Source organism: Castor canadensis, chromosome 2 (assembly GCF_047511655.1).
Source record: "Castor canadensis chromosome 2, mCasCan1.hap1v2, whole genome shotgun sequence".
Taxonomy (NCBI): domain Eukaryota; kingdom Metazoa; phylum Chordata; class Mammalia; order Rodentia; family Castoridae; genus Castor; species Castor canadensis.
In genome coordinates, this window is record NC_133387.1 from 31,752,853 (window position 1) to 31,777,556 (window position 24,704).

Sequence of the window (24,704 nt, forward strand, 5' to 3'; positions counted from 1 at the left end):
CCATTCATGACAAGGTGACAATTTCCAACTTTTAAAATAAGTGTGAATAAAATAAACCTGTTTGTGAAAATTAAGGAATATTTGAGTGAAAATAAAATGTGCAGATGTCACTTTATTTTTCATATTTTTTAATCATATTGTTGTACTGGGGGTACATTGTGTCCTTTACAAAAGTGTTTACACTGTATCTTAGTAAAATTCACCCCTTCCTTCATTCTCCTTTATCCCCCCCTCCACCCATTCTTAGAATAGTTTCAACAGGTCTCGTTTTTCCGTTTTTTATATATGTATACATAATATTTCCACTATATCCACTCTCTTACACCCTTTTCTTATATCCTCCCCTCACCTACTGGTACCAGCCCCTAGACAGAATCTGTTTTACCTTCTAGTTCTCTGTTTTTGGGAAAAAAAGACATTTTTGTTTATTTAAGATATCTATTCAGAGAGTTTCACTATGACATTTCCAAGTATATATATGCTATATCCTGAACTGGTTCATCCCCTCCATTGTTCCTCTTTCTACCTTAGTCCTCTTCTTATGGTGATTTCAACAGCTTTAAAACGTCTATGTTTATTATTGTATAGACAGTACATCACCCATATTCACCTTCTTTGCTTCTTTCTTTTACCCTCCCCTTCCTGTTAGTGCCTTCCCTTTAACATGACTTGTTTTGCATTCTTGTCCTTCATTGTTTAGGTGTCTGTTCGTTGGTCAGTAGAATTTTTGTGCTGGTGTTATACCTGTGCAAGCATTGTGCTTAATTCAATGTAGCCCCCTATACTGCATTGCCTTGCCCTTCCCCCCATCCTGTATTGTTTAACAGTTTTCAGCATGTTTCTGTGTGTCTTATTCCTGCACAGATGTGATGTATTTCATTATTAATCACTATCTTTCCTTCTTTTCCTCTCCTCGTGGTCTCCTCTACCAGTCCCTTTTTTGGATACATGCTCTCTCTATATATTGGGCCTATATTCCACATATGAGAGAAAACATGTGACCTTTGCTTTCTGAGCCTGGGTAAATTCTCTTAAGATGATGTTTTCCAGTTCCATCAATTTACCTGCACATAACAAAATTTCATTCTTTATTATGGCTGAATGAAATTCCATTGTATATAAATACCACATTTTCTTAATCCATTCATCAGTTGTGGGGAATCTTGGCTGTTATTGTGAATAATGCTGCAATAAAAATGGGAGTGCAGGTGTCTTTATTATAATCTGGCAAGTGTCACATTTATTCTTTGCTTAAAAATTTTATTTTCACTCCATTCCATGTTTTTTTTCCCGCTAAGAATTAAAGGAACTGCATTTAAAAGTTAGTTCATTTCAATTATTCTCTCTTTTATGTCCTAATTATCCCAAATTTCGTTAGCATACATTCCTTCAATGGGGGTAGTATGTGTTTTGGACATGAATTCGTTTACCTTTGAACTTTATTTCCTGGAATAACATATTCTAGCCTCACTTTATGTTTTTCCTGCAATTAACTATTTTACCAAAATTTTTGATTTCTTTTAGAAGATAGAAGCCAAGAACTGGTGTCTGATGTTAGATGGGCTTGTTGTTACTGAGATATTATTCACTCTTAGGCTCTTTTAGGGGACAGAGCCTAGAAACAAATAGAAGCACACACACACACACACACACACAGAAGCATATACATATATTATTGAGTTAATACTATTTCCAATTAAAAGTTAGCATTCATTGTAGTGTTTTCTTATCTGAAAAGTTTTGTATTTGCTTCTTATTCTCCAATAATGACATTCTTAATTCCTTGTTACCTTAATGGACTTTTTGCTTTATTCTACAATACAGACAAAATAGTTTCAGAATTGCAATACTATTATTAGAATTAACAATCAGCTTATTAAGTGAGCATGATAGTTCTTTAAAGCTTTTCTTTTTCTGCTTTTAGAATATATCATACATTTGACTTGTTTTCCTGTGTGGTTACATTATCAATGTATTATATAATATATATATATATATATATATTCTTATATTATTTCTATTCAGTTTTAATGTTTGCTGTTAAATCTCTTTTGATTTAATTTCAAATAAGTGTAACACTTTCAAATTGCCAAGATTCACTCCTGCCTTTACCCAAACACCCTATATCCCATTCCCACCTACTTCAAAGATTTCTTTAGTTTCTGTTCTCAAATTCCTGTTTCTTGTAGGTGACATAGCATCTCTGTGTATATTTGTATGTGCATGTGCTCTTATTTCCCTCTTTTTCTATTACAGAAGTCTATATACCATATGTACTCTTTTGTACCTTGTGTGTATTCGAGTATGTAAAAGAGTATATATGTACATATACCTATATATGAGAAGTATGAGTAGATGTGAGTATATAGTCATGTATATAAGAGTATGTAACACACATACACACAAACACTCACTTTTTGCCCCTTTCTTTGATTAATCCACAGCATATCTCTGACATTGCTCCACATCAGATCATACACATCTGTTTCATGGTAATGTGATAAATACTGCATTGTGTAGATTTATCAAGGCTTATTTGACCAGCCTACTGTAAATGGGAAAATGGACTATTTTAAAAGAAATCAAATTGAAGCTATGTGTTTATTCATTTACCGTTTCTCCTATCCATCTGCATTTTCCTTTGAAGTAGATTCCTAACTCAGTTTAATCTTCATTTTATTTAACTGTTGCCATAGATGCTCTTTTGATCTCTCTTGTTCATGTCACTCCCTTATTTAAAAATCTTACATTACCGTATCATGCTTCCAAGTGCTAACTCTGCCATCTTGGCTAAATGTGTAAACTTTAGATTTTTCATTGATAACATTGGGATAATAATGTACTTAATTCATGGGAAATTTATGAGAATTAAATGACATAACTCATTCAAAAAGCTTATCAAACACATAATAATTTGTGAATAAATATCAACTATGATTATTGTTATTTATTATCCAGTAGTGCTCATATTAGCCATGATGATATTCAACTTATATTTTTGAACTTGTTCATCCACATGCCCTAACCATCTTAATTTCCTGCTGTCGTTGTATATATGACTTCCATGGCTTTTATTGAAATTACAACCTTGTATTTCCCATATCTGTCTCTCTACAATCTACCCATTCTTTTAAGTTAACTTAAACTTCTAAATTTATCTAATAATCCTACCTGGGAATTATCTCAATATCAATTGAGTTAATATGTCCTTCAGATTCTGCTGATAATAATGTTCTTTTCACTTTGGCCTCCTTTCCTGGGCTCCTGATATCTTTTTACTGTAGTTTGTGAGTTCTGTAGGAAGGGTCTTTTCTGTTCTTTGTGCCTTATTATTGCTAATACAGTCTATAGTCCAGTAGCAAACACTGAGTCAAAAAATAAAACAAATTTTGGAGAACTCTACATATTAAAAAATATAAATGAGTAAAAATCACTATTTGACATTCAATATTTGTGTTCATTCTTGATATAAACTATACATTTTGTAAGTATGTTTAAACAATGTTTCTACTTAAACTATAATCTGTTGTTACATTTGAGCAGGTGCTAAATTTCTTAACTTTTTGTTTCAAAAGCCAAACACAGTAGGTTTATCTTTTGCCAAGAAGTATAAATATTAAAAGTAGCTGTTCTATTATTTGTTCTAAGCCATACAAATTTCATTCATTCAAAAGGTTGTGCCTGTTTTTGCTACTCTTTTTATTAAAGAAAATGTGACTTCTCCAAGTCAGGTGAATAACTTTTAACCAAAATTGCATTCCCAGGAATATGTCAAAGCTGGAGGCATTCTTCAGGAGGATATTTCTGAAGCTTGTCTAATTTTGGGAGTTAAAAGACCACCAGAGGAAAAATTAATGTCCAGGAAAACATATGCGTTCTTCTCCCACACAATAAAAGCTCAGGAGGCCAATATGAGCTTGTTGGATGAGGTTTTAAAACAGGTAATTAGCAGCCAGTATTCATGAGTATTAATGATGAGTATATTATAGCTACAGTATATACAAAGTGGAGCTTTAGTTTTCTTTTAGCACCTGGCAAATGCAGTATCACTCCCCTCACTGGCATAGGGGATACATGAGGAAGTGCTTGAATAGTTCTGCCATTCTTCAGGGCTCCTCTGCTGTATCGGTTTAGAGTTTGTAGTAAGAGAAAGTAAATGTATTCCATTCTTTTTAAATTCTGAAGTAGAAAGAACTATAAAAGCTTCCCCAAACACTTACCAATTTATAAGTTCAATTAGACAGATATTACCAAGAAGAATCTCAGAGCTGAAAAGAGCCTCAGATCATGTAACATAACACCTTATTTTTCAGATGGAGTTTGGAGTGGTGAAGTGGCTTGACTGAGGTTGACAGCTCTGTGGTGCCAGAACTGACCTGGAGAAACTTTCTACATTTATTAATGTAGACAAATACTTTGTCATAAAGGACAAAGTATTTTTTGAGATGTAAATACTATGGAAATAGTAGCAGCTGCTCAAAATACAGTGCATTCATTGAATAAACATCTACTGAGTGTCTACAATGCATTGACATTGTTTACTGAAATGAAAAAGCAAAATAGTAAATATTTGTCTTCACAGTGCTTACTTTCTAGTAAGGTAGAGGATAAGTAAATAGGACATCTTGTATGTCATTTGGCAGTGTGTGTAATGGAGATAAATATAGAATGAGAAAAGGAATGTAGGCATTGGGAGAGTTGACAATGCTAGTGCAGAAAGGATGCAGAAATGAAAGCTTCATTGCAAAGGTGACATTTGAGCAAAAATTTGAAGGACAAAGCATAGAAAATAGTGACGTAAAGGTCTCAGGGTCTTTGTGAGTGGACAATTAGAACCCAGTGTGTATTAAAATGCTTATAAGATGATCATGTACTAAAATGCTGTGTGGATGTAGCTGGAGATGGGCTAAGAACACCACAATTGATCAAAAGTCAGAGTCTATAATAGTCTAGACTGTAGACCAAAAATGAGGGTGACTTGTATAGGGGTGGTGGAAGTTGAGACTGACTCACAGAGAATCCTAGATGTATTTCAGAGGTGAATGCTACCAAACTCACTGCTGACATGAAGGTGGAATTTGAGAAAAGGAGAGGAGTCAGCAATGGCTAAGGATGGGGCCTGAGCTACTGGAAGGGGTTGCCATAGAGTGAGATGATGTCATTGTATGAACAGCAGGCTAGGATGAGAAGGTCCAGAGTCAAGGTTATGACCTGTTAGGTTTAATATGCCGTTAGGGAGTCAGGGGAGAAGCTGAGTAGGCTGCTGAATACAAGTCTGCAGCTGAAGAAGGCAGTTCCTCTCCACATCCATTTAATCCTTGTCAAAAGATCTTGTCAAATGGCATTTACAGCCATGAGGCTGGATGAGTGTAGGGAGTGAGGGGAGATGCAAAGTCATCCAAGGTTCCTGTCCTGTAATAAGGATGTTAGAGTGTTAGAAATAGGCTAAAATATGAGTTCACACACAAAGGATGAAGATATATTTTATTTAGAATATATTTTCTATTAATTTCATATCTACTAGACCTAGGAAGTAGTTAATTTGCAGTGTTTCCGAAGAACAGACTCAAAACTAATTAATGAAAGCCAATAAAGTCTTCAAAAAGTATTTTAGAGACTGTTTTTTGTTATGTAAACTTTTGTTCATTATAAGATGACTAATAAAAACAGACCCAGCAAGGCTGCTTTTTGGCAGCATTTTGTAACCAGTTACTCAGAGTTGGATGTATGTTAAATGTTCTTAAATTTGTTAACATGGTAAAAATCATGATTTCTTTTCAGTGCTGGGAATGGAACCCTGGGTCTTGTGCATGCTATTCAAAGCCCTGAGCTACATAATCCCAGCACTTAAATTATATGATCATTGAGGAAATAAAATAACTATTGCAAACATTCATAATTGCAATATACCAATACCTTTTAAGCATAAACTAATAAGACTATCCCCAGAGAAAGGGAAGTTCTCTGAGGAAAGAGGAAGAATGTGTCTTAGCAAAGGAGAGGAAAAGAAATGTAGGCAGCATGCACTACTTTTTAAGTGAAGCTTATCTATAAAAGGATGGAGAAAGAAAGAGGGAAGGATGGGAGAGAGAGAGAGAGGGAGAGAGAGAGAGATTTGTGAACTTGGAAGGAGTGTTAGTATTTTTCGGGGAGAAGATACCAGCAAGTATTAGAAAGACTGAGGAACAATGTAGAGAGGAATGCTGAGAGAAAGAGTAATAGTTCAAAAAGAGTGGTCCTGGAGGACACAGACAAAAGCTGAGGCTTGTCCACAGGAAGCAGTTCAGGAGGGATCTGTCTTCTTTGGGACCAGAAGGAAGAACATAAGAATGAGTGTGTCAAAAAAGGAAAGAAAATCTTGCTTTTATTATTTCATTGCTTACCGTCTAAGGATGTTGAACACATGCTAGGACCATTCATTCAGCTGTTAATTGCAGACCTACAACTGCTTTGTGACTGGGTATTTCCTAAGTAGTTAGTGGTATACCCAATGGTAACTTAGGTTAGCAAGTCAAGATAGGTTTTCGTAGGGGGAAAAAGTGTAAAATACATATTTGTACAAATATGCACTTTACTCACTGAAATTGAACTTATTGAATCTGGTTGAGCTGTTTTATACCCTTTCTCCAGGAAATCCGACTTATTGATTATGAGAAAATGGTGGATCATAGAGGAATACGGGTGGTGGCATTTGGACAATGGGCAGGCGTGGCAGGTTGGTATGCCAGGATTTTATGTCATTTTCTATGTTTGCCTGAGGAGTAACTGTGTGTTTTCTCTTTTCTGTGTTTATTTCCACTGACAAAAATATGAGTGTGTGATGAAGGCTGATGAGTATCAGAAGAATAGAGGAAGAACATTAATCATTAAGATATTTTATTATAAACATTGAAAAGAAAAGAAAGCAGGGAAAAGGATAACACCTACGAATAGGCTTTAACTTTTTCAGATCTGTTTGGAGATCTAGAAGGAGAGATCAGTTTTAGGATGAGAGATTGGGAAGAAAAACATAAGAAAAAAGAAAAAGGGAAAAATGACACGGGGTAGGAAGCAACAGACAGCTTTCTAGAAGGAACAAGATCTAAAGTCTGGGGAAAATCTGTGCTTGATTTTTGCCCCAGCTAGTAGTTTGGACCTTCTTTTTTTGAGAAACGCTGCAATATGTGATGGCCTCCTTTCAGAGTAGGAAGGTCTTTAGTTGGACATTATTTGTTTTACCTTGTTATGTAAAAGTGAAATATTCCTCATTGTGGTTTATGTCACTGCTTTTTCTTCTTTTTTATTTATTTTATTTTACTTTATTCACATGTGCATACAATGTTTGTGTCATTTCTCCCCTCCTTCCCTCCGCCCCCTCTCTTCCCTCCCCAACCCCTCGCTACCAGGCAGAAACTATTTTGCTCTTATCTCTAATTTTGTTGAAGAGAGAGTATAAGCAATAATAGGAAGGACCAAGGGTTTTTGCTAGTTGAGATAAGGATAGCTATACAGGGAGTTGACTCACATTGCTTTCCTGTACATGTGTGTAACCTTCTAGGTTAATTCTTCTTGATCTAACCTTTTCTCTAGCTCCTGGTCCCCTTCTCCTACTGTCCTCAGTCGCTTTAGAGTATCTGCATTAGTTTCTCTGTGTTGAGGGCAACAAATGCTATCTAGTTTTTTTGGTGTCTTACCTATCCTTATACCTCCCTTGTGTGCTTTTTCTTCCTAGCCAGTCTGCCTTGACCTCCTTAAGATCTTGCTTTTACTACATTTCTCAAAAAATATGGTCAATAGTATATTATTGTGTAAAATATTAAGAGTAAATGGAATTCTAGGGTACTTTTACAAACAACATTCCTACCATTCACTCAATTATCCCCACTCAAAAATGTTGGAAAAAATGTAAAATATCTTATACTTTTAGAAATGAGTAATGTCAGAAAAAAATCTTTAAATTTTAACATATTAGTATGTCCTTGCCTACCGGCTTCTGAAATAGTAAAAAACATAAGCAAAATTTTAAAACATTAGATTCTTGTCACTTAAAACCAATTTGTTGTTTCCTATTTTAAACCCTATTTCATACCTCTCCTCACCAATAAACAAATCCATTCTATTAAAGTAACAGGAAGTTGAATCTCTTAGTAGGGAAGGAGTGACAGCGTGATCCCTGTTGGCTACTCTTCCCAGATCATTCAAGATTCACCTAGATGAGAGTTTTATTTTTCTGGAGAGTATGAATGCAATCAGCAATAAGTTGATTAATTCAGGAGTCATAACACTCAGAAGTAGTGCCACACCAGTGGATAAGATGTGGTTCTTACTCTTAAGGAAGTGTTCAGGCAAGGAAATGGACAAGTACAATGCCACTGCTAATTGCTATAGGAAGGGTATTGAACTAGACTTGGCTGTTAGAGAAGTTTCCTTAAAATAGTGCCTCTGAAGCTAGGTTTGATGAATAACTAAAAACTATTAAAGAAAGTAAGGGAGAGAGAAAGTAAAAAGGTTCAAAGCCCAATTGAGAAAACATCTAAGTAGACTAATAAAAGAAGGAAGACACTATTTTCTGATAAGGAGATCAAGAGGGGACATTATAACATCTCTAAAGAAATATTAAGGATAGACCAAAAAGATGGACAAAATTGATGAACTAGAAAAATCCTTGAAAGATACAAAGCACTAAAACCACAGCAAGAAGAAATAAAAACTTAAGTATTACTATACAAAATAAAATATTCATAGGTGTTTGCCAAGAGAAATGCATCTTTTTTTTTTCTTGGTTGTACTGGGGTTTGAACTCAGGGGTTCATGCTTGCTAGTCAGGCGCTCTACTACTTAAGCCACTCCACCAGCCCAAATTGAAATATTTTAAAGAAAGAATTTTTATAGCCATTCCATTTGTAATAGCCTGGGAACAACACATGGCCATCAAAATAGAAATAGTAACTCATCTGCAATAAAAAGAAATAAAGTATTGAATCAAACCTCAAAAACATTATTCTGGATGATAAAAGACACAACAAAAAAGTCTATGCTTACAGTTTCATTTATAAGAAGAACTACAAGAATAACTAATCTATAAAGACAGAAATTTCAGTAGTTGTCTGTGATCAGGAATTTTGATCTTGATTATACTGATGGTAATATAGATGTGTGCATTTGTGAATAGTTATCAAACTATACATTTTAAAACTGGGCATGATGTGCATGTTGGTAACCTCAGCTGCTTGAGCAGTGAAGGTAGGAATTGGGGTCAGAGGTCAGCCAAGGCAAAATCATGAGACCCTATCTGAAAAACAGTGAAAGCAAAAGGACTGGGGCATGACTCAAGAGGTAGATTGAAGCTCTGGGTTCAATTCTCACTATTGCCAAAAAACAAAACAGAACAAAACTATACACTTTAAACTGGCACATTTTATTGCATTTAAATTATTTCTTTAAAAGTTGACTTAAGCATAAAAAGATAAAAGAATGAATTCCTTGGGGGGGCAGGAAGGATGGGATCTGCAATAAAAGATTGCAGATCTTGTGTTAACCTTACACAAGAAGAAGGAGACCCTTTCCATTTTATCAAGATCAAAAGTGGAAGGGATATAGTTGGATTAGAGTTTTTGATGGCAGAAAGTAGAGGAGATGGATAAAATCTGAGATACTGTGGTCTGTGCTTCCTACAGCACTGAGTAGGTGAAAAAAGTATAAAGAGAAAGAATGTATCATTTCTCTTGATAAATTTCTACATGCAGAATATATTTTTCTATGTGCAGAATATATTTTGGACAGTAGTATTCAATTCCAGTCAACTAATTCCCTTCTTCATGTTCTGACTCTATAATAGGGATGATCAATATTTTACATGGAATGGGTTTAAGGCTCCTTGCTTTGGGACATCACACACCATTTATGGTGAGAGATATTTCTTTTATTTATTGCTTTGAAAATACATAGCACACTTTAAGAACAGAAAAATAGCTCAGTGAGTAGACTAACTTGAATTATATGTGTTGCTTTCAGCATCTTGGCATGGCTCATAACTACAGGAATAGCAGTCAGGCTGTGCAAGCTGTCCGTGATGCTGGCTATGAAATATCTCTGGGTTTAATGCCAAAGTCAATAGGGCCCTTAACATTTGTGTTCACAGGGACTGGTAACGTATCAAAGGTAAATTCCATCTGTCTTTCTTCTTTCTGTAAAACAGTTTGAAACTGGAGATGTGGGCCTTTTAGGGACATTTCAAATAGAACTGAATGGGCATTCTACCTTTGGTACTTTAATAATTTATGTATTTTTCTTATGGCAAAGAGCAATAGCTTCCAAACATTTTCTTTGCTTTTCCTTGATTCAAGTTATCAAAAGCTTGGAATACCCTTCTTTCCTCTTTCCTTCCTTCCTCATCTTCCCTTCTTTCCCTCCTTCCCTTCATTCCTCCCTCCCTTCCCACCCTCCCTTACTTGCCTTCCTGCCTTCATGCCTTGAGATAATTCATTTAAAACTGCTCATAGGGTGATCAGTTTTTCTTTCACTACTGAGATGTCCAAAAACTTGAAAATGACTCCAGAATATATATTTTTGAAGACTTGTATTTTTGCCAATAGATACTGGGAAGATTAATTTAAGACTGGGATGAAACCACATCCTGGGGTGGTTTAAAAGATGTATTTGTAATCAATCTCTCAGAAACTTTAAATTGAAAACTAGATCTTTAATGAAAATATTTCACAAATAGAACATCTCTGTCCATATTATATTGAGAGGTAAGCATCTGATTTTTCTTCTGCAGGAAACAATTTTCCCATTTGAAATAATTTCTGGAATGAACTAAAAAGTAAAAAGAAATCTTGTATTATAGTCATATTTCTAAATGCTCTTGTTGCTGTTCTGAGTAACTTAAGTTAAGAGAAAACAAAAACAGCTCCTTCTAATGCATGGTTTTCCAATTGGAACCCAAGCTGGTTTGCAGGCTATGAGTACAGAAGTTTATCTCTACTTCTATGTTGCTGTCTTGGTTGCAGGGCAAGGCAAAGAGAGCTATATAATTTTGGGACCATAACTGGAATCTGTGCAGAAAATGGTGTTGGCTCTTTTCCTGTTGATTTTAAGGTGTTTACTCATGCATTGTTTACAGGGAGCCCAAGAAATCTTTAATGAACTACCCTGTGAATATGTGGAGCCCCATGAATTAAAAGAAGTTTCCCAAAATGGAGGTAAAGGGTGGAGGAAGACCATATCACGTACTTTTTTAAAAAGTCTTTTGTTATAATATCTTATCACCATAAATCATTATCATTTGTCACCCATGTACCAATTTCTTCTTCTTCTGCAAGACCTCAGAAAAGTGTATGGGACAGTGTTAAGTCGACATCATCATCTTGTCAGAAAGACAGATGGTGTGTTTGATCCTGTAGAGTATGACAAACATCCCGAGCGCTACATAAGTCGTTTTAATACAGATGTGAGTATCCTATTCAGTTTTTGAGATGGTTGCTTTTGATACATTATAGTTTGACTGTTTTCAAGGAGAGAAATTATGGGCTTGGAACCAAGTCTCCAACACATAGGCTTTTAGGGGACATTTACTATCCATTTATATTGATTTTTGGTTCCTTATATGGACTTGTGAGTCCTTTGGTTTTAGGAATTGTTGCTCTTGGTATTTGTAGTGGCCTTTGCTTAGTGGTTTTGGTTGCTTCCATGGGTATGCCCTTTGCTTCACTGTCTCTTTCTACTTCAGATCTGTGAGTACCAAAAGCTCTAAACCATTTCCTGTGGGTTGCCGTTTGTCTATTATCCTGGACTAGTTAGCACTGTTGGCAGAGCACAATGTCTATGAGGTTTGATCTTAGCATAGGTTTACCCTTTCTATGCCAAAAATTGCAATTAGAACTTCAACTACTGTATTAAATCTGAGTGGTGTTGTTATTTATGTTTCAAAAGATGGCCATTGACATGGACAATGAAAGTGTTCATTGGAAGTAGCATTAATTATTTCTTATGGACTTGACTAATAGCATTCTTTCAGCACACAGTATGGGTTCTCTCTTATTTGTTGAATGTGGAACTTGTTTTACAGATTGCACCCTACACAACTTGTTTAATTAATGGAATCTACTGGGAACAAAATACCCCTCGCCTCCTAACCCGCCATGATGCTCAAAGTCTCTTGACTCCAGTCAAGTCTTCAGGGATTACTGTTGAAGGATGCCCTGAATTACCACACAGGTAAGGTCTTTACTGCTAAACTAATGGCAGTTTTTAGTGATGGCACCATTGGCAGGGGACCAAAGAATTTAATCCTACATATCAGAGGACTTGATCATTAGTGACTACCTGATTCCATCTCTTGGCAACATTTGGTCCAGATGCCCCCCCTCTCCTTTAAACTCTCTTCTAAATTTTGTGGAAGTCTTCTCTTACTTCCCCATTCCCATCTCTCTCTAGTCTGTTACTCTGTTTATTTTTCTATATTTGTGATCATTTGTTTTCCTGTGTTTATGATTTTTCTCTTTACTACTAGAATTGAATCTCCTTAACTATAGGAGCAATGTTTATCTTAACCAGAAGCACCTGGTATATTGCCTGAGGTAAATTAGACATTCAAATAATTATTAAATGTTGAATGAATGAATAATATTTGTGGAATACCTTGTCTGCACAGCTCTGCTAAGCCAAAGGAGAGAGAATAGTAAAGATATCTTTGCTCTTACAGGCATGCAGCTGGGATTAGGCAAATGCCAAGGGGATGGTAGGATCAACAGTGCCATAGGAGTTTAGAAAAAGCGGGAGCATTTGTAATTGAACACAATAATTTCACCTCTGGGTGAATGCAAAGCCAATAAGCATAACCAGGAGATAAAAGAGTATGGGATAATTCTCCAAGCAAATAAGGCAAAGGGCTTTTATTGGGGAGCTCACACATACTCATTTAGGAAAGATTTGTCATGGCATGTAGAGGTGGCATGTTCTTGAGAATGCTTAGCTGGAGGCCATGTTGTTTTGTATATCACATACCCAAAACATTGTGGATGGGAAGGCCCTCTGGTAGAGCATTTACATTTAATATTGATGAGTAGAGTTTACTCTAAGGTCACATAAAAGTGTGAGTCAGAATAGCCTGGTGATTTGGCAAGTCCCTTGAAGTTTGTCTGGGAGGTCTTATCTGAAACAAAAAACAACTTTGAAGGCACATTAATAGTCATTTAATGAAGAAGCCGTACCACCCCAAAAAGCATAAGTAATAGTTCCTAAAAGTACTAACCTAGTGGCAACACTTGAGTTTTGCAAAGCCTTGGAAAGGAAGACTGAGAAGAACAAAATTTACAAGTTATAGGATTGCTGCTTGGTAAATATGAAGCCACGAAAATACAACATAAGACACTGAGTGGGACAGTGTAGCATAAGTATACGTTTGTGTAGTATGTGGTAATTGTAAGTTGAGCAGGAAAAGGTGACCAACCTATGACAGTTTTTTAAAAATTTCTTTTATCCATATGTGCATACAATGTTTGGGTCATTTCTCCCTCCCTTCTCCCCAGCCTCTTCCTTTCCCCCACCCCCCTCCCTCTCCCCCCACCCCCTCGCTACCAGGCAGAAACTATTCTGCCTTTATCTCTAATTTTGTTGAAGAAAGAGTATAAGCAATAATAGGAAAGACCAAGGGTTTTTGCTAGTTGAGATAAAGATAACTATACAGGGAGTTGACTCGCATTGCTTAGAATGTGTTACATTCTAAGTTAATTCTTCTCAAACTAACCTTTTCTCTAGTTCCTGGTCCCTTTCTCCTACTGGCCTCTGTCGCTTTAAAGTTTCTGGATTAGTTCCTTTGCATTGAGGATATCAAATGCTATCTTGTTTTTTTTTTTGGGTTTCTTGCCTATCCTCATACCTCCCTTGTGTGCTCTCACCTCATCATGTGATGAAAGTCCAATCCCCTTGTTGTGTTTGCCCTTGATCTAAAGTCCACATATGAGAGAGAACATATGACTTTTGGTCTTCTGGGCCTGGCTAACCTCACTCAGGATGATGTTCTCCAGTTCCATCCATTTAGCTGCAAATGATAGCATTTCATTCTTCTTCATGGCTAAATAAAATTCCATTGTGTATAAATACCACATTTTCTTAATCCATTCATCGATAGTGGGGCATCTTGGCTGTTTCCATAACTTAGCTATTGTGAATAGTGCTGCAATAAACATGGGTGTGCAAGTGCCTTTGAAGTAACCTGTGTTGCATTCCTTTGGGTATATCCCCAAGAGTGGTATTGCTGGATCATATGGCAGATCTATGTTTAGATTTTTAAGAAGCCTCCAAATTTTTTTCCAGAGTGGTTGTGCTAGTTTACATTCCCACCAACAGTGTATAAGGTTTCCTTTCTCCTCACATCCTAGCTAACACCTGTTGTTGGTGGTGTTTTTGATGATAGCTTTTCTAACAGGGGTGAGATGCAATCTTAGTGTGGTTTTAATTTGGATTTCCTTTATTGCTAGAGATGGTGAGCATTTATTCATGTGTTTTTTTGGCCATTTGAATTTCTTCTTTTGAGAAAGTTCTGTTTAGTTCACTTGCCCATTTCTTTATTGGTTCATTAATTTTGGGAGAGTTTAGTTTTTTGAGTTCCCTATATATTCTGGTTATCAGTCCTTTGTCTGATGTGTAGCTGGCAAATATTTTCTCCCACTCTGTGGGTGGTCTCTTCAGTTTAGAGCTCATTTCTTTTGTTGAGCAGAAGCTTTTTAGTTTTATGAAGTCCCATTTGTCTATGCTATCTCTTAGTTGCTGAGCTACTAGGGTTCCATTGAGAAAGTCCTTTCCTATGCCTATTAGTTCCAAAGTATTTCCTACTCTTTCCTGTACCAACTTTAGAGTTTGGGGTCTGATATTAAGGTCCTTGATCCATTTTGAGTTAATATTGGTATAGGGTGATAAACATGGATCTAGTTTCAGTTTTTTGCAGACTGCTAACCAGTTTTCTCAGCAGTTTTTGTTGAAGAGGCTGTCTTTTCTCTATTGTGCATTTTTAGCGCCTTTGGCTGTGACAGTTTTTAAATGCTGGACTGAGACTTCTGTTTGTATTTCTAGAGATTTCCATGTAATCACATGTAAAATTATGCAGTATAGTCATCCCTTTGTATCTGTGGGAATTGTTTCTAGGACCCAGTGGATAGCAGTATCTGCAGATACCAATATAAAATAGTGTAGAAGCTATACACTTCCTCCTATACACACCATCTCAGGATTATTTATAATAATTAATACAATGAAAACACTATATAAATAATTCTTATGCTATATGGTTTAGGGAATAATGGCAAAGTAAAAAAGTCAGTATATTTTGAGTACAGATGCCATCTTTTTTTGAATATTTTTGAGTCTCAGTTGACTCTACAGAATGTGGAAACCATGATGTGGGTGGGCTGTCTATCCTAAGTACAGTGGACATGATGTAATTGAACATTTGTTAGTTGTTTACAGACGATTAGCTAGGTTAACTTAATCAGTCTGCTGTTGCTTATTTCTCTAGTGGAGGTATTTTCTAGTTTTGTTTCTTTTCTTCTTCCACCCTTCCCACCCTTTCTTTTTTCTTATGGAAAGTAAAACTCTCTGTTTCTGTCCCACAACAATACAATGTCCTGAAGACAGAACTGTAGGAAAAAGCCTAAGAGCCTGGAAAATAGTGGACAGCCACACTGAAAATTGTTCCAAGTATCTTTTATTTTTATTCTTTGTTAGCATTATTGGAAGTTTCAGAATTCTATCCTTTCATCTATTGATCTTATTTTCAGACTTGTGGCTATATGTGACATTTCAGCTGACACTGGAGGATCTATCGATTTTATGACTGAGTGTACTACAATAGAGCATCCCTTTTGCATGTATGATGCAGACCAGCATATTATTCATGACAGGTGAGTTTGTTAAAGCTGTTAAATGACAAAAGATGCATAATAATACATTATATCCTTGCTTTGATATATATGAGTCTAAAGTACTTGATATTTTTACTTCTTTATAAAGCCATGAAAATTTGGAGATATGTACTCAAATACTAAAATTTTGATAGAAAAATTACATATAAATTTGAACACCTAAATAAATGTGTACTATATTTAAATGGGAGATGGTTTGCTGAAGAAGGAAAGTTTTGTTTGAAGTCTCACTCATATTCTTATATACTTTTGTACAAGATTACAAACGATAATGAAGCAAATAGAATGGAATCAACATCAAGGAAAGTTAAGTTTATAAATAACATTTTGTGCATCTGAATAAAACATGTTGCTTTTCTTAGTGTTGAAGGCTCTGGGATTCTGATGTGTTCCATTGACAATTTGCCGGCACAGCTTCCAATTGAAGCTACTGAGTATTTTGGAGACATGCTTTACCCTTATGTTGAAGAAATGGTAAGGAGACTGGTAGCCCTAGTAACTTAGAATTGTGGAGCAAGCTTATGAATGTGCTGGTCTTCTATACCTAAGAAATCTGTTGTAAAATTAAATGCCAGCCCTTCCCCAAAGAACTTACTGATACATTTTTTATTCTACATATGCTTCTTACTTGTCTCATAAGGCTATGATATCACCGAGTTCATGTTTAGTTACAATTAAATTTGTTTCTTATTAAACATATTTTACTAAGAATGTTCATGACATGAATGATAAGCCTTGCATTATTGTCAATTCTCTTGCTGTCTAGATCAATCCATATTGGGCAATTCTAACTGTATTATGAATAACAAATTTGAAAAACTAGAAATGCAGAAAATATTATTGGATGTCATCTACTAATGCCTTGTTAAGTGACAGTGTGTGTTGAGGTCATATGTTTTCTGCGATCAGTGATTGACTACTGAAATACTGTGTCATCTAAATTCCATTCTCTTTACCAAAGAGAACTTTTCTCATTTTAGTTTTTATCTTGGCTTTATACCATTATGCTTTATTTTTACTGCTAATGGCTGTCTGCCTGTGGCAGTGATTCCAAAGTTATGAATAGTAGCTTTTGGTCTTTTCCTCATATCTTCACTCAGGCACTCTCACACTAAAATGAGACCATAATCAGTAGAGCAGGAATAAATGAAATTTCTAGTCTGTGATTGTTTTCTTTGAATAACCTTGGGGTTAAGAATAAATCACATGAAACATTAGAAAATATTTTTAACTGAAAAAAATTAAAATATAGCATAACAAAATTTCTGGGGCATAAAGCATTCCTATTTTCTTTCAAATAGTATTCTATTTTGACACTTTGCTTGCCTTTGGTAATATGGAAACAGGAAGAAGAAAATCTAGGTGCTGGAATTATCATGGTTAAGTCCAATATTGTTCCTACTGTGCTGTAGACGATATTCTAAGTTCTTGGTATAGTTTGATTTTTAATACTCATGAGAACCCTATCCGGTTGGCACCATTGTTGAACTCATTTTACAGATTAAGCAACACGGGTTTAGAGGAGTGAAAGCTGAGATGTTGCTGACACAGCACTGGGTCTGTGGTGTATTTGAAGTTGGTGCTGAAGGGTTAAAGTCACATGAGGAGAAGGACACATGCCAGGCTTCACTGTGAGCATCAGCTTGCTCTGTGGCCTCCAGTGGAAAGCTCACTTCCTTTCTAAGCCTCAGATATTTCATCTGTCAAATGAAGTGACTGTAGTATATAATCTCAGTGGTCTCTCTAGTTCTAACATCTCAGTGGCTAAGAGCCTAAAGAGTATGCATTTAAAAGAAAAGTAAATATACCCAGATGTTTATAATTTTGATGTTTCACATTTATTTCCCAACTTAATTTAGCACTTCCTGCAGTACAGACTTGCTGATGACAGATTCTTTTTAGTTGTTTTTAACCTGAAAATTTATAAGCCCTCTGTGTGAATTTATTTCAGATGTCATATTTGAAGTTCTAGAATTGGTGGTGACTTCTACTATTGCTCCTCTTTCTCCTCCTCCTTCTCCTCCTCCTCTTCCTATGTATGGATATGTTTTTTCCTATAGAAACATATATATATTTGCACATATGTTTTTTCTCATACAAACATACTTATGATAAAGTTTAACTTACAAATGAAGCACAGTAAGAGATTGGTAATAATAATTAATAATGAAACAGAAGAGTTATAATAATATACTATAATAAAAGTTATGTCAGTGTGTTCTCTTTCTCAAAATATCTTATTGTTCTTTATATACCCTTCTTGTGGTGACATGAGATGACACAACTCCTGTGTGATGAGATGAATTGAGGTGAATGACGTTGGCATGGAAACATGCCTAGGCTACTGTATAAGGGTTACTTGACACAAGCACTGCAATATCATCACGGTGGATCTGATAACCAAGGTAGTTACTGAGTGGGTAGTACTATATATCGCATGGGTAAAGGGATGATTCCTGTTCCAGGCCAGATGAAACAGGAAAGTAAAAACTTCCATCATGATAATTGAATGGCCTCAAATTTAAAATTTAAGAATTGTTTATTTCAGGATTTTCTTCTTAATATTTTCAGACTGCAGTTGACCATGGGTACCTGAAACCATGAAAACTGAAACCATGCATAAGAAGGCAATACTGTATCTTACCCTTCCAACATTCTGGGTCAAATTGGGATTGAGTTTTGTTTAATTATCTCTTCCTTTAAGAATGGGCCACAGTTTTAAAATTCTCATAAATTTGGATTGTGTCATGAATTATGTGAATGTTATGTTGTGGAGATTCTGAAGCATTTATCTCATCTGTGGAGAAGGGTAGCACACATAGCAGTTCAGCTCTGTTATCTTTACCTGGGTGCTTATTGTATTACCTGTACATACTCAGTTCATGAGTCGTTCAGAGACTTGGAGCAGAGTTTACATAGAAGTTGGACCTCCCTCTTTCTGATCTTTTTTGACATTCCCCCTCTCATACTCAAGGAGCTATGGTTGCTCTGGGGCCTGTCATTATTTCTTAAATCTGCCTCAAAGCAATTCTAAAAGAATGTAAAACTCTCAAGTGCTCTGGTTGCTTCCTCCATATCAGTTTTGGCTCATCTCAAATAGTGATTCTCTCCACTTTAGCCTCCTGAGTAACTAGGATTACAGGCATGAACTATCACTCCAGACCACTGGTTGACATATTAATTACACTGTAGTCAGAAAATATATTCTCTGAATTTTGTTGAGGTTTGCTTTATTACTCTAGTTAAATTTACTTTGGCAGAATTTTCTCTGTATAATTGAGAACAATGTATATTGTTATTGTTGGGCATAGGGTTTTATATATGTCAATTAAGTCATGTTCATGGGGTGAGGACTTAGCTGAAGTGGTAGAGCACCTGCCTAGCAAGTGTAGGGCCCCAAGGTTAAAACACAGTACCACCAAAAAATTAAGTAATGCTTTTAATTATATTATTCAAATCTATATTTTAATGTCTTTTTGTTCTTTATTCCAGTTCATTTATCTTCCCCTTAGCTGTGTCATTCACTTGCTAAATTATTCAGCTCAATAATTCTATTTTACATTTATCAGAAATTTCTATTTGACCATTTTAAAAACTTTTCCATTCTGAATTGACGTTATCTGTCTTGCCTTTTTAGTTTTTAAACATATGAATCAAAGTTCACACTCATTTGGGAGAATTCTAATATACTTCTTGGGTTTGTTTATGTTATTTTTTCTTGGTTTTAAATCAATTCTTATTATTTAATGTGGCTTTTTATTTTTACTTGCTTGTGATACATTCACATGCACAATTTTAGAGATGACTTGAGGCTCTGGGTGAAATGTGATTTTCCTCCAGAGAAGAATTCTGTTGTTTCTGAGAGGGAGTGACAAAGGAGATAAATTAGGAGAGAGCCATCAATTCAGATCAGGATGGATGTGATTCAAAGCTGGGCTATAGTCCTTTGGAGAACTAATGCTTTTCAATTTACCATTTCTTTTAAATGTAGTCTTTAAGTATCCTAAATGAAATTCTGGTATTTACTAGGATTCCTTTTTCATCAGACCTTAAACTTCAGTTTTTCTTATACTGTTGTTGGAAATCATCCAAATCCAAAATTGTTCCTCTACTTTTCAGCCTTCGCTCTCAACCTCCCAGGATCTTAGACACTGATTTCCTATTGGCAAATGCTTTGAGACAAATGATGGCAAATGTGGAGCTCAGATCTTTGAGCTCCCTTCTCCAGAGTTGTGGGCATCAAGTCTGCAGTACTTTTTGAGCCTAAAAACTGAGGCCTTTACTGTTTTGCCTTGTTTTATTGAGAGGAAGTGTTGGTTTGAAACCAGTTAATATTGCTGCTTGATGGAAAATGTACATGTAAAATTATATGTTGGTATCTACATAAATCCAATGGTTGATACAATTTTAAGCAGTATGACAAGGTTAAAAATGTCCGCAGTGAGTTGAAAGATTCCGGTAGCGTCAAGGTAGGTGGTATTGCTTTGGAATCTAATGATTGAGTCAGTGTTCCCAAACAGTTCACACCTTCACATTTTATATCACTATAGTTCTCCAAACAGCAGTGGTGGGACAATCGTCTTAGCATTAACTTTGAGCACTGGTTATTTGTAAAATATAATAACTGTTTCTATTTCATAGTTGTGATATATGTGTATCTGCTTGCCACAAAAAAGTTTAATGTATTGTCTGTTTCTTCATCTGACAGCCAGCTGGAAACTATACTCAGAGTATATGCACTGCTCTCTTCTCCTTTATTTTCTTCCTTTCTCTATATTCTCCTTTTATTCATATATAAATACAATGTTCGGGTCATTTCTCCCCACTTCCCTCCATCCCCTCCCTTACCCCTTCACCCCCTCCTTCTCCCCTCTTTGCTATCAGGCAGAAACTGTTCTGCCATTATTTCTAATTTTGTTGAAGAGAGAATATAAGCAATAATAGGAAGGACGAAGGGTTTTTGCTAGTTGAGATAAGGTTAGCTATACAGGGAGTTGACTTGCATTGCTTTCCTGTGCATGTGTGTTACCTTCTAGGTTAATTCTTCTTGAGCTAACCTTTTCTCTAGTTCCTGGTCCCCTTCTCCTACTGGCCTCTGTCGCTTTAAAGTATCTGCATTCGTTTCTCTGTGTTGAGAGCAACAAATGCTGTCTAGTTTTTTGGGTGTCTTACCTATCCTCATACCTCCCTTGTGTGCTCTTGCTTTTATCATGTGGTCAAAGTCCAATCCCATTGTTGTGATTGCCCTTGATCTAATGTCCACATATGAGGGAGAACATATGATTTTTGGTCTTTTGGGCCAGGCTAACATCACTCAGAATGATGTTCTCCAATTCCATCCATTTACCAGCAAATGATAACATTTCGTTCTTCTTCATGGCTGCATAAAATTCCATTGTGTATAGATACCACATTTTCCTAGTCCATTCATCAGTAGTGGGGCATCTTGGCTGTTTCCCCAACTTGGTTATTGTGAATAGTGCTGCAATAAACATGGGTGTGCAGGTGCCTCTGGAGTAACCTGTGTCACAGTCTTTTGGGTATATCCCCAAGAGTGGTATTGCTGGATCAAATGGTAGATCAATGTTTAGATTTTTAAGAAGCCTCCAAATTTTTTTCCAGAGTGGTTGTACTAGTTTACATTCCCATGAGCAGTGTAAAAGGGTTCCTTTTTCCCTGCATTCTTGCCAACACCTGTTGTTAGTGGTGTTGCTAATGATGGCTATTCTAACAGGGGTGAGGTGGAATCTTAGCGTGGTTTTAATTTGCATTTCCTTTATTGCTAGAGATGGTGAGCATTTTTTCATGTGCTTTTTGGCCATTTGAATTTCTTCTTTTGAGAAAGTTCTGTTTAGTTCACTTGCCCATTTCTTTATTGGTTCATTAGTTTTGGGAGAATTTTGAGTTCCCTATATATTCTGGTTTTCAATCCTTTGTCTGATGTGTAGCTGGAAGATATTTTCTCCCACTCTGTGGGTGGTTTCTTCAGTTTAGAGACCATTTCTTTTGTTGAGCAGAAACTTTTTAGTTTTATGAAGTCCCGTTTGTCTATGCTGTCTCTTAGTTGCTGAGCTGCTGAGAAAGTCTTTGCCTATACCTATTAGTTAAAAAGTATTTCCTACTCTTTCCTGTACCAACTTTAGAGTTTGGGGTCTGATATTAAGGTCTTTGATCCACTTTGAGTTAATATTGGTATAGGGTGATAAACGTGGATCTAGTTTCAATTTTTTGCAGGCTGCTAACCAGTTTTCCCAGCAGTTTTTTCTTTTTTAATTTTTTTCTTTTTCTTTTATTATTCATATGTGCATACAAGGCTTGGGTCATTTCTCCCCCCTGCCCCCACCCCCTCCCTTACAACCCACTCCGCACCCTCCCTCTCCCCCCCTCAATACCCAGCAGAAACTATTTTGCCCTTATTTCTAATTTTGTTGTAGAGAGAGTATAAGCAATAACAGGAAGGAACAAGGGTTTTTGCTGGTTGAGATAAGGATAGCTATACAGGGCATTGACTCACATTGATTTCCTGTGCGTGGGTGTTACCTTCTAGGTTAATTCTTTTTGATCTAACCTTTTCTCTAGTACCTGTTCCCCTTTTCCTATTGGCCTCAGTTGCTTTTAAGGTATCTGCTTTAGTTTCTCTGCGTTATGGGCTACAAATGCTAGCTAATTTTTTAGGTTTCGTACCTATCCTCACCCCTCCCTTGTGTGCTCTTGCTTTTATTATGTGCTCATAGTCTAATCCCATTGTTGTGTTTGCCCTTGATCTAATGTCCACATATGAGGGAGAACATATGATTTTTGGTCTTTTGAGCCAGGCTAACCTCACTCAGAATGATGTTCTCCAATTCCATCCATTTACCAACAAATAATAACATTTCATTCTTCTTCATGGCTGCATAAAATTCCATTGTGTATAGATACCACATTTTCTTAATCCATTCGTCAGTGGTGGGGCATCTTGGCTGTTTCCATAACTTGGTTATTGTGAATAGTGCGGCAATAAACATGGGTGTGCAGGTGCCTCTGGAGTAACCTGTGTCACAGTCTTTTGGGTATATCCCCAAGAGTGGTATTGCTGGATCAAATGGTAGATCGAGGTCTAGCTTTTTAAGTAGCCTCCAAATTTTTTTCCAGAGTGGTTGTACTAGTCTACATTCCCACCAGCAGTGTAAGAGGGTTCCTTTTTCCTCGCATCCTCGCCAACACCTGCTGGTGGTGGTGTTGCTGATGATGGCTATTCTAACAGGGGTGAGGTGGAATCTTAGCGTGGTTTTAATTTGCATTTCCTTTATTGCTAGAGATGGTGAGCATTTTTTCATGTGTTTTTTGGCCATTTGAATTTCTTCTTTTGAGAAAGTTCTGTTTAGTTCACTTGCCCATTTCCTTATTGGTTCATTAGTTTTGGGAGAATTTAGTTTTTTAAGTTCCCTGTATATTCTGGTTTATCAGTCCTTTGTCTGATGTATAGTTGGCAAATATTTTCTCCCACTCTGTGGGTGTTCTCTTCAGTTTAGAGACCATTTCTTTTGATGCACAGAAGATTTTTAGCTTTATGAGGTCCCATTTATCTATGCTATCTCTTAGTTGCTGTGTTACTGGGGTTTCATTGAGAAAGTTCTTACCTGTACCTACTAACTCCAGAGTATTTCCTACTCTTTCTTGTATCAACTTAAGAGTTTGGGGTCTGATATTAAGATCCTTGATCCATTTTGAGTTAATCTTGGTATAGGGTGATATACATGGATCTAGTTTCAGTTTTTTGCAGACTGCTAACCAGTTTTCCCAGCAGTTTTTGTTGAAGAGGCTGCTATTTCTCCATTGTATATTTTTAGCTCCTTTGTCAAAGACAAGTTGGTTATAGTTTTGTGGCTTCATATCTGGGTCCTCTATTCTGTTCCACCAGTCTTCATGTCTGTTTTTGTTCCAGTACCATGCTGTTTTTATTGCTATTGCTTTGAAATATAGTTTGAAGTCGGTTGTTGTCATACCTGCAGCGTTATTCTTTTTACTGAGTATTGCGTTGGCTATTCGTGGCTGCTTGTGTTTCCATATAAATTTAATGGTAGATTTTTCAATGTCTTTGATGAATGTCATTGGGATTTTGATGGGAATTGCGTTAAACATGTAGATTGCTTTTAGTAGTATAGACATTTTTACTATGTTGATTCTACCAATCCATGAGCATGGGAGATCTCTCCACTTTCTATAGTCTTCCTCAATCTCTTTCTTCAGAAGTGTATAGTTTTCCTTGTAGAGTTCTTTCACATCTTTTGTTAGGTTTACACCTAGGTATTTGATTTTGTTTGAGGCTATTGTAAATGGAATTGTTTTCATACATTCTTTTTCCGTTTGCTCATTGTTAGTGTATAGAAATGCTAATGATTTTTCTATGTTGATTTTATATCCTGCTACCTTGCTATAGCTATTGATGATGTCTAGAAGCTTCTGGGTAGAGTTTTTTGCTTCTTTAAGGTATAGGATCATGTCGTCTGCAAATAGGGATATTTTGACAGTTTCTTTACCTATTTGTATTCCTTTTATTCCTTCTTCTTGCCTAATTGCTCTGGCTAGGAATTCCAGTACTATGTTGAGTAGGAGTGGAGATAGTGGGCATCCTTGTCTGGTTCCTGATTTTAGAGGGAATGGTTTCAGTTTTTCTCCATTAAGTATAATGCTGGCTGTAGGTTTGTCATATATAGCTTTTATAATATTGAGGAACTTTCCTTCTATTCCTAGTTTTCTTAGAGCTTTTATCATGAAATGATGTTGGATCTTATCAAAGGCTTTTTCTGCATCTATTGA

General features: G+C 36.1%; 1 protein-coding gene across 1 annotated transcript in view; it reads left to right on the forward strand.

The window, feature by feature from the left end:
* Aass (aminoadipate-semialdehyde synthase) overlaps positions 1-24,704 on the forward strand; it is a 67,938-nt gene that overhangs the window by 10,540 nt on the left and 32,694 nt on the right. Inside the window, exons 2-11 of the mRNA XM_020162416.2 lie at positions 1-14; positions 3,765-3,941; positions 6,631-6,715; positions 9,818-9,885; positions 9,994-10,140; positions 11,105-11,183; positions 11,304-11,431; positions 12,050-12,198; positions 15,759-15,881; positions 16,265-16,376. The exon at positions 1-14 is cut by the window's left edge and continues 211 nt beyond it. Of these exons, the coding sequence (XP_020018005.2) occupies positions 1-14; positions 3,765-3,941; positions 6,631-6,715; positions 9,818-9,885; positions 9,994-10,140; positions 11,105-11,183; positions 11,304-11,431; positions 12,050-12,198; positions 15,759-15,881; positions 16,265-16,376 (1,082 nt within the window). The remainder of the gene's footprint in view (positions 15-3,764; positions 3,942-6,630; positions 6,716-9,817; positions 9,886-9,993; positions 10,141-11,104; positions 11,184-11,303; positions 11,432-12,049; positions 12,199-15,758; positions 15,882-16,264; positions 16,377-24,704) is intronic.